A 10,778-nucleotide genomic window follows, 5' to 3' on the forward strand; every position below is an offset into this window, starting at 1 on the left:
CAAATTGTGGAAAAGAGAAAACACAGTAACAAATGTACATCATTTGAATTGCTCACCCATGGTCTGATTGTTGAATGAACGTGAAACTCTGACCTATTGTTTACAACTCATTTATATAGCAAAACTCAAGGCTTATCATCTCCATCAAGTTAACCACTAATAAATACCGAGTATGTTATTACTAATGGACCATTTAATGTAATCTACATTAATGTATATAGTTAACGTTGCCTCATTTTTGTCTGCTTCATTTTCAAATAAAAGTGAAGTCTCGAGTGACACAAATAAATCCCGCGTGATTGCGTGACTAAGGCTGATTTTCTTAACTAGATTTTGAGTCTATATCTAGATACTACCTTTCATATATATAATTATATATATTGGTGGGGAGTCTTATTTTCTCTTCATGCTATTTCCCTTAATCATGAGAGTCTATGATTATTTCATCCATTTTTCAAAGTAATAAGTACCCGACAGAAGCTTGTAATGTCGACCAGGTTCTCGGGGATAGTTTGTGACGTAGAAGCCCTCTGGACATTACTTTCTTACTGTGAATTTCGTTACAGATTTGAATTTATCATAGGTTGCAACATCTAGTCGTTGGTGGCGATCCTTATTACTATACTTGCTACGGTTATGTTTACCTCTCGTAAGGGGAGGTTATGTTATGATTCTGTGTGTGTGTGTGTGTGTGCGCGTGCGCGCACGCGTGTGCGTGCGTGTGTGTGTGTGTCTGTCTGTCTATCTGCCTGCGTGTCTGTTTGTCTCTGTCTGTGAACACGAAATCTAAAAAAATACTGCATCGAATCTACTGAAACTTGCTACACATCTTCCATGTGATAATGACAAGAACTGATTAGATTTTGGTAAACATCCAATAACATTAATTAGCCATTTGCATACTAGTTATTTGCATCATTAATGTGTTTTATTAATTAGGACATATCTTTGGAACACATACTTCAAATTCAACTTGATATAATTTGGTACATACCTTAACCCAAGCAAAACGCATATGTCCTATAATGTCAGAGTTAGCTTAAAGCTTAAAGTACACAATTATGTATAATACCTATACCTATAGCTATACGGGGCCAGGGTTACATATCGCCTGATATATGTATTTGTATTTTTTCAACCTAAACCAGTTGTTCTATCGCTTTGTAACGTGGTTATTGTTGTTGTAAAGATTCAGTTTACTTCACCGTACATTGTAATACTTATACATTCTTTTAGGGGTCAGAGCACACGTGTGTCATGACAAGTTCAGAACAAGACGTCTACGTATGTAATACAGCAGGTCGAGGTCAACGTCAACATATGCGCTGTGTACTGACCCTTGACCCAATAAAATTCCTGAATGGGTAATCGCGCGTCGTTCGTGACCTAGTAGTTTCAAGTTTCCCACGCCAGCTCTACTTGATAGTACTTGTTATTTAATGTGTATTATAGTACGTTTAAGAAGACTATTGTAGTGATTTGAAAGTGAATGATATTATATGCAAGTCATGTAGTATACGGTCAGGTTAATAGGTCAGCAGAACAAGCCACAGTGGATGTCTTTCGCGGTGTTTGTTGCGGTGAGTCACTCCATGCTGAAGACCTTACAACGACTGAACTCTAATTTCATGATCGACATTATCGATAATCTACAGGATTAGTGTCAGTTGGGTTTTACTGAGTACCACTGCAGTAAGGTGTGCCACTCGGAGAAGATTAGACCCAAGAATGGCACCTGAGTACAAGTGTTCACAGCGAATTGCCATTTGTTGCATACTGGCAATGCTTTTCCAGAATATGTCATGCTCAAATATACTTCTTTTACCCGGATTTCCACACGGTAGTCATTTCTTATTCATGGCAAAGATTGGTGAACATCTTGCAGAGAAGGGACATAATGTCACTCTACTATTGGGCGAGACTAAACACGACCTGGAGAAGACACCTCGACGTGAAACAATATTCAAATTTGAGAAGTATCAAACAAAACTCGACGAGGACTTTAAAAGAGAGGCCGCACAACCATTCATGCGGAAAGCATTGAAAGGACAGTTCACTTATACAGACCTGTCAGTTGTATTTGATGCTATGTTCAACGAATGCACGGCCATTATGGAAAATGGTCACCTGCTTGGTCGTCTCATGAAGAATAAATTTGATCTTATCGTCTTCGACAATTTTCAACTGTGTAATTTTATGATCGTGCAAAAGCTATCTATACCATTTGTGGTGGCCTCAACCAACAGACCCATGGTTCCTGTGGACGCATATCATCTGGGAATGCCAAGTCCATTGTCATATGTACCCTTCATGACCTCTGCACTGACCGACAGAATGAATTTCCTTCAAAGGCTGACAAATATGGCAGGAACTGCAGTGGGGTTATATTTCTTTAACTTTGTTATACTACCAAAGTTCGATGACCTGAAACAGAAACACAACATACTCCCAGAGGTGAGCATGACTGAGTCAATTGGTACGGCAGAGTTCAACCTCTTCTCCGTAAGTTGGGCGTTAGAGTTTCCGCGACCAACAATGCCTAATATGGCTTTTATTGGTGGATTACTGGCCAAACCAGCTTCTCCATTGAATAAGGTAGGTAATGCATTCCCCAAAAGCTTGGCGGGGTTGATTGTAGCTATGTTGTTATATCTTGATGCAGCTACGTTTAACTCAGAATTTATTGTGGGGTTAGTGTATTGTTTTAGACAAATGGTGTATATCCATACGTAGTCAAGTTCATTTTATACCCAAGGCTTGCCCATTGTGTCTCAAATCTAGTTCTAATTTCCATTTTCCTACTGCATCCTTTTAATAAAAATATAGTATATATATATATATATATATGTAAATTTCCATCCTGTTTCAAACTTACATTATATAATTATTCTCTAACTTCTTGACCATCGATGAAGACAAAGACAGTCGGACCCTACTACAGGCCTCCCCAGTCTTAGGTATAGTCCAATGCAAATACTCTTCGTCAGATATATATGTTAATATAGTACAACATGATTGACAAAACTAAACATGACCACGTGACAAATTTCCACTTCAGGCATTCCACTGAATGTTCATGAACATGCCTGTCTTCCCTGCTTTTTCTCAAATATCTCAACACCTCTTGATTATTTTGCATTTCTGAATAAATCTATGAAGTATAATACTTACATGTTTTAGGACGATTATAAAGTATGTTTAGTTTAGTTGCTTGACCGTCAGGCTTTCTTTTGATACTTGACAACCGAATATATATCGCATTATACCCAAGGTGCACATCGAGTGCATTTACGCCTGGAACTAGCTGCACACTAGCTGCAACCTTTGAATTCTCGATTGTCAAAAGACAAAGCTATGCCTTATAGTAAGTATGTGTATGTGTGTAGTAGTGAAGTATTAAGACTGACATGAATGAAAGGCCTGTGTCTTCTGACACAATGTCATATGAATATTGAAATAAACGTATACTTCTCATATGGTCTATATGTCCTTGGAAGCATTCATCCCCAGTTCCCTTATTTCTTGTTTTACCATTCCAGGAGTTGGAAGACTTTGTACAATCTGCTAAACATGGAATCGTGGTATTAACATTTGGTACCGAGTTGAATCCTGGATCCGATATGGAAGTGGCTGAAATGTTAACCGCAGCATTCGCCAGGTTACCACAGAAAGTTATCATGAGATATGAAGGAGAACCACCTAAAAGTTTGGGTAACAATACCATGTTGACCAAATGGATGCCACAAAATGACCTTTTAGGTATGAATGAAAAATAATGTTTTGTTTCTTTACAAGGGTTCAGGTAACAGTTGACACTTTGGCAAATAAGATTATACACATCGAATGCATTCGTTTAAAAACAAATTGAATGTTTCGAAAGAAAATGCAATTCATAAAGACGAGGTTTTCTAAGAAACAGATGGAAAATCTCTTACAAAAGTGTTACTGTCAGATAGATGTTTGAAAAAGATTTTTAAAAAACGAAGAATGATAAACAAATTGGTAGCATGATGATAAATCATCAAGTCCAACTGCAATTGCTTCCTTTTGCATACATGGCCCACTTCACTGCAGCAAAGAATGCCATGAATTTGTATTTTATCCGTAAATGTTTGCAGTGCATTTAATTTAGTGTTAAAATTTTTAAAATGTTATTGAAAGGTTTTGAAAACCGTAGTCGTATTTTAACATACCATACGACTAATCTTTTCGTTACTGTGTAAAGCACAATTCATAGTCATAATGTAACATTTCGTTATGTCAAAATAATGAATCTCATATTGCAGCTGATATTTCGTCAAAATTCACAAGGTTATATCACTAATGATGCTGACGAAAAGTTGATGAAAATGAGAGATTCGATGTCTATAAGTATTAACCCAAAGTCAATTTCCATTGTCGTACATAATTTCAGTTATCATCACAATTTCTAGTCTATGTAAACTTTGTGAAATTACAGAGATTGTCCTTGAAGTAACCATTTCATTTAATTCTCTTGTCAAGTGAGAATACTACCATATACTACTTTAACTGAACAATTCATAATTTTGTACACATTACAGGTCATCCACAGACGAAAGCATTTGTTACACATGGTGGTTTGAATGGAGTGTATGAAGCTATATTCCACGGAGTGCCAGTGGTTGGCCTACCACTTTATGGTGATCAGTTTGACAATATGGCCAGACTTACAAGCAAAGGCATGGCAGTGAGTGTGGACATCGGTACGTTGACCTCGGATGAACTCTATGAAGCTATAAAGACTGTCGTCGAAAATCCAAGGTAAGTTCCGAAAACTTGAGACATTTGTTGGATGAATTTTAGATTTGAAGATATTCGTTTTCAAAGATATATAGGTGTGACTCCAGGGGTTACTGGTTGAAAGGAGCCAAACGTTTACGCACGGTAAACGCAAGGTATACGTACTCATCTAAACCCAAGGGATATGTTTGGTGTCGACAAACACATCAAAATTGCGTTTTTTCACCTTAAATTGTAGTCACGTGTGTATACCGTTTTAGATAAAATTACGATTTGAAATATTTATGATCGTTTTAACCGTCACTAAAGTTTGATAAAACGTAACCAAATCTCTCTTTATTTCATTTCTTTCAAAGTTACAAAGAAAATGCTGTCCGCTTATCTCGTATCCATAGAGACCAACCTATGTCACCAGGTGACACAACTGTCTTTTGGATCGAACACGTCATCAAACACGGCGGAGGACATCTCCGAGCAGAGGCTTTCAATTTGAATTTCTTCCAGTATTTCATGTTAGATGTGATGGTCGTTTTGGTAGTTATAATCTTAGCTATTATCATCATTGTTATCAAAACGTTAACAATTATATGTAGATCGCTTTTTAAACGAAATGCAAATAAGGAAAAACAAAGTTAATCGAAGCATTACATAATCACCATAATCATAAGCTGTATAAACGCAAACTTTTACAATGGAAATTAATTTTATGTTCTTTCGCAGTTATAAAATGTGGTGGCAGAATAATGATATGTATAAAAGATAAACGTATAATTGTGCCGATAGTCTAAACGATTGACAAAATATCAAACTCTGAAATCAAATATACCTCCCGAGTTAATTATATATATATATATATATATATATATATATATATATATATATATATATATATATATATATATATATATATATATATATATATATAAATTAATGTAGATAGCATTTTATAACTAATTTTTCTTTTGCCTGATAATTTTATTTAAAAACTTTTTTCATCAAGATTTTTTGGTATTTTGGGATTTTTTCTCTATGCACACAAAGTGATATACATCTGGTTTTTTTCCCAAAGTTATACATTCCATGGCCATATTTTCATCGCCAGAAAAGATTACAAAAATATACAGTTATTACAGCTCCTTAATTAGTTTAAATAACAGGGGAGTTAACGCCTTTAGGAAAGGAAGCATCTGTTGGGTTTTATTAGCGGTAAACTTTTCACATCAAACAAACCTTTTAAACCTTTCTTTCAATGTAAACGTATTTCTTACAAGCAAACTAACATAATGTATTCACAACGATTTTTGAGGTTAGAGAGAATCATACAGTTTCTCGAGTGTTTTTTTTTTAAATCTCAAGTCTTATATTTTCAAGCGTAGAACATGATATGTTCGTTAGAGTTTCCACGACCAACCAACAAATATGGCATTTATTGGTGGATTACTGTTTAAACCACCTTCTCCGTTTACAGAAGGTACGTAATGCATTCCTCAACAACTTGGCAGGTGCGGCTGTGGCTATCTTGTTACTTCTTGATGCTGCTGCTACGTTAAACTCATAATTCGATCTAGTCTCTGATTCCACTGAGACGTACAGGTGTATATTGATTGCAGGCCGCTGGAACGTCAACTCGGGTCCCAATGAAACGAAAAATTCTCTCTAAGGGACCACGTTATGGTTACTCAGTGAAAACTTTGATTTTAATATTGATAAGTGTCCTGACTAAATATCTAACTGTATTTCTTTTACAAAGAAAACACTGTCCGCTTATCTCGTATCGATAGACTCTGAGACCAACCAATGTCACCAGGTGATATAGCTTTCTTTTGGATCAAATGAGCCAGCTAATATGGTCGATAGCATCTCCAAGCAGAAGCGTTAATTTAACTTGAATTGTATCTAGTATTTCTTGTTAGATGTAGTGGCCTTTTTGATGGTATTTGTCTTGGTTATTATCGCCATAGTCAGGCAAAATGATAACGATTATAATTATGTAGAATGTTTTAACCCAAAAGAAAATAAGGTAAAATCAAAGTTAATCAGTGCCTTATATAATACCTCAGACCACTAAATTTTAGTTATCTGAGATAATACTCAAAATAAAAATATACCTACTGATATGAGCAGCTCCAGACAGGTTTCTCTTTTACTACAGCATCCTTGTAACCATAGTAATGAACAGCCCAAAGTAGTCTTAAATTATGGCTTTAAGCATATACCCCTTATGCAAACTCCATGCAACATGACTGGTAGCATTCAATACGTGTAGTATATGACCCAGTGAGGTATATAAATGAATGGCGCACAAACCGCCATTAAAATGTAAAATCGATTTGAAAATGTCGTACTTGAAACCACATCCACTGAAGACTATCATTTGTAAAGGTACATACATGTACATACATTCTCAAGTTTGTTTACGGGTAACAACCTGTGTAGCGCTCCCAACGGTCGAAATAAATCTCAGGAAAGAGTAGAGATGATTGAAACCTGGACGGTACATTCCTTGTCTAAAATGTATCCACTGGGAACCCCCCTCCCATCACCACCACCACCATCACCACCACCACCACCACCACCATCGCTGCATGTAAACAAAATATTTTTCCTTTAATTATTTTTCCATTAATTATTAGAAGAATGATATTCATTTCCTTGTTCTTTTTTTTCTCTACTGAAAATAATATAAAATGTTTTGTGCGATGAACTGAGGCCTTAGCATTTGAAATAAAGTATATAATAATAGTAAACAAAATATACTCATTTAGTCTGTCATAGCACACTCGACCCTTATCACTGTGGCCAGATAGAGCTCGAGACTACCTAGCTCCATATTCGTGCATACGTACGGCCGGCAGTACGTGTCCATGAAAACCAAACAACACGACATAAATAAACGAAACGATGTAACTTCCGTCCGACGGTACGGAATTCAAACAGCGTATGGCTAATACTAGTAATCAATGCGTACAATAATCAAATCCAATTATAAAATGGGCAAAACTCATCTGTAAATGCTGACACTATAATAATACAATGTAATAAATTAAAACAATAATGAAAGTTATTACTTACATAACAATGTTAATATTAATTCGATCTATGTCAACGCTCTGCTACACACGTACACATATCAAGTACTATTAGTGGAAACTAGTTGTTGAATGAATATCGATGAATCGTGTTCAACTGATCATGATAATTCGGAGTAGTATGTTTGTATGGGGAATTTTTTACTTCACTTTCGTTCATACGCATTGATGAGGAATAAATACCAGAACATCAAATATCCGGGAAAAAAGGTATCTTTCTAACAACAAGGACAAATTGATAAACATGATTACATTTCCTCCTAGTAATAAAGCTAATGTACGATCCTCGATATTCTTCAGAGAAAATATTATTCTTCATGCAATTTGCGTAATTACATGTGCAATCAAGAATAAGCTTATTTTAATACTTTTTCTAAAAAATTTATTTAATTTATTTTGCCAGATAATATTAAAACCAAATTACATTTGCAAAGAACACACCACTTAACTATATACAAATTGCATTAACCAAAGTATACAAAAAAGCATTGAGAAAGGCACTATTTGATCTGCTTATCGAGTCCATGACTCTCATGAATCTCTTTCAGGAGCGAAGTAGAATCCGCGATGTGATGGGCCATGGAAATTATGGAACGCATATGATAGTGTATGGGCCATTAGTTTGCAAGATACACCTTGTAGTGACGGGGCGCCCTCACACATTACACAGCGGTCAAACCCTCTAGCAACACGGCATATCATACAGTCTAATGGCCCATACACTATCATATGCGTTCCATATTTTTCCATGGCCCGTCTACATCGCGGATTCTATTTCGTTCCTGAAAGAGATAGAACCACAAATCTGCAATGTAGACAAGTCGTGTTTCCATGACTACGACCTTGAACCTCTAAAGATAGTAAGTTTGCCTATTTTCTCCAGTTTCTTTATAACTTTGGCCTCATATTCACCGTCATGTACTCCAGTTATTCGGAAATCAGTCTTTTTCTCTCTGTGGGGTGGCTGTGGCTTGACGAAGTAGTGGTCCCAGTTGCCTTTTGCTGTAGCTCCGTAACCAAACAAGTCGATCTGGTGAAGAAAACAAGAAAACATTGTTATACTAGTGTATGATCATCATGGAAGCACTACTAAAATTAAAAGACAAGTTTTCTTCTTCCACTCTAGATTGACAAACATAACTGTTTCGAACGAAGCACTATAGCTTGTCCTTCAGTGTCTAACTGGTTCTGACAGAATGATCCAAATTTGCTGGAGGTACTGGCGGTGCTGAGTAAACTGGAAGTGTGGATAGGCTTGCTTCAATTTGTAAATACGGGTGTGAAGTAAATAGTGTGAAATGTGTAAACCCTTGCTAAACACAGGCGCATGCCGATACTTAAAGTCACTTAGTGTTTAAACATCACATGACGTGACTTCACACCCCTGCAGAACACCTGGCGACTCGGGTAGAAAGCTCGGAAGTAGCCAAGTATTTTGGTGCAGTACAAAGTTTTAATTTATTTGCAAGGAGACAGGTAAGTTTGAATATCACTGTTGTGGTGGTTTAGTAATGGACAGAGTAAATGATGATTAAGTGTATTGGATGGATGAATATGACATGCAGAACTGCACGATATATATTTAACCACCAGTCAATGTTAAATATAGACAAAAAAGAAAAATGAATGTCAGTAGACATGGATCATGTCTGTATCTCCGTAAATTGGAGAGAGAGCGAAAGAGAGAGAGAGAGAGAGAGAGAGAGAGAGAGAGAGAGAGAGAGAGAGAGAGAGAGAGAGAGACAGGCAGACAGACAGACAGACAGACAGACAGGGACATACATACATACATACATACATACATACATACATACATACATACATACATACACACACATACATACATACATACATACATACATACATACACACACATACATACATACATACATACATACATACATACATACATACATACATACATGCACACACACATACATACATACATACATACATACATACATACATACACACACACATACATACATACATACATACATACACTCATACATTGATACATACATACATACATACATACATACATACATACATACATACATACATACATACATACATACATACATACATACATACATACATACATACATACATACATACATACATACATACATACATACATACAAAACAAAACAAAATGTTACAAAACAAAACAAGTTTAAATCCCAAAACCTCAAATGAAAGTCTTGACTATGAAGACAATACCAAACTCACGTGATCACAGGCTTGCATAGCAAACGCAAGGACTAGCATGCCTGTTGAGGGATACCGACCATGGCGCTCCGTGAAGAAGTGATGTGTATGGTTCATTAAAGCAGGATTATACACTTGAACCTGAGATTTAATTAAAAAGGAAACTCGATAAAAAGAGTGGTTTGACCAACAATAGCAATATTAAAGGGGGTGATCAAAAACAAGGCGATTTCTTTATTAATTGTAATCTTTGACAATTTATCATGAGTAATTAAAATTGCCTCAATTGTAACGTATTGTAAAACCCATAAACGTAAAAAATAAGAACACAAGTCTACACGTCTTTATTATTGGCAGAAACGGCAACATTATTTATATAAGTTATGACGTAATTAAGATTGACAGGTGATAATATATTTATTAAAGGGTAAACCATTGAATGGGACTCTGGGAAATAATTGTATTTTCATCAATACAATTTAACTTTGAGTTCTGGACATTCATTTCATGATTTCACATCACATAAATTCCGATCGACTGCATTGCCCAAAAGAGACCAAACTGAAATTCTTTTTTTTTTCCGACGCTTGTTCTCGCGGTGGTATACAGTGTTGCAAAATAGGGCTTAACAGACATGAATGTGAATATAGATAAACGGCAAACCATATTCCTGATGACTCACTGAAGGTAATAGGCATTTTAGGAGTGATAAACATA

The 10,778-nt window shown here is 35.9% G+C and overlaps 2 protein-coding genes across 2 annotated transcripts in view; one reads left to right on the top strand and one right to left on the bottom strand.

Moving 5' to 3' along the window:
* Positions 1–1,728: 1,728 nt before the first annotated feature.
* On the top strand, positions 1,729–5,397 carry LOC144437925 (2-hydroxyacylsphingosine 1-beta-galactosyltransferase-like). The gene is made up of 4 exons (XM_078126959.1): positions 1,729–2,595; positions 3,540–3,759; positions 4,563–4,782; positions 5,118–5,397. Exons 1-4 carry the CDS (start codon positions 1,729–1,731, stop codon positions 5,395–5,397), a joined length of 1,587 nt encoding a protein of 528 aa, XP_077983085.1.
* Positions 5,398–8,685: 3,288 nt separating this feature from the next.
* The window catches only part of LOC144437926 (CMP-N-acetylneuraminate-beta-galactosamide-alpha-2,3-sialyltransferase 2-like), a 38,182-nt gene continuing 36,089 nt past the window's right edge, over positions 8,686–10,778 (bottom strand). The window contains exons 6-7 of the mRNA XM_078126960.1: positions 10,083–10,202; positions 8,686–8,880 (exon numbers count right to left, since the gene is read on the bottom strand). Of these exons, the coding sequence (XP_077983086.1) occupies positions 8,686–8,880; positions 10,083–10,202 (315 nt within the window). The remainder of the gene's footprint in view (positions 8,881–10,082; positions 10,203–10,778) is intronic.

This window comes from Glandiceps talaboti, chromosome 7, assembly GCF_964340395.1.
Source record: "Glandiceps talaboti chromosome 7, keGlaTala1.1, whole genome shotgun sequence".
Lineage (NCBI taxonomy): Eukaryota > Metazoa > Hemichordata > Enteropneusta > Spengelidae > Glandiceps > Glandiceps talaboti.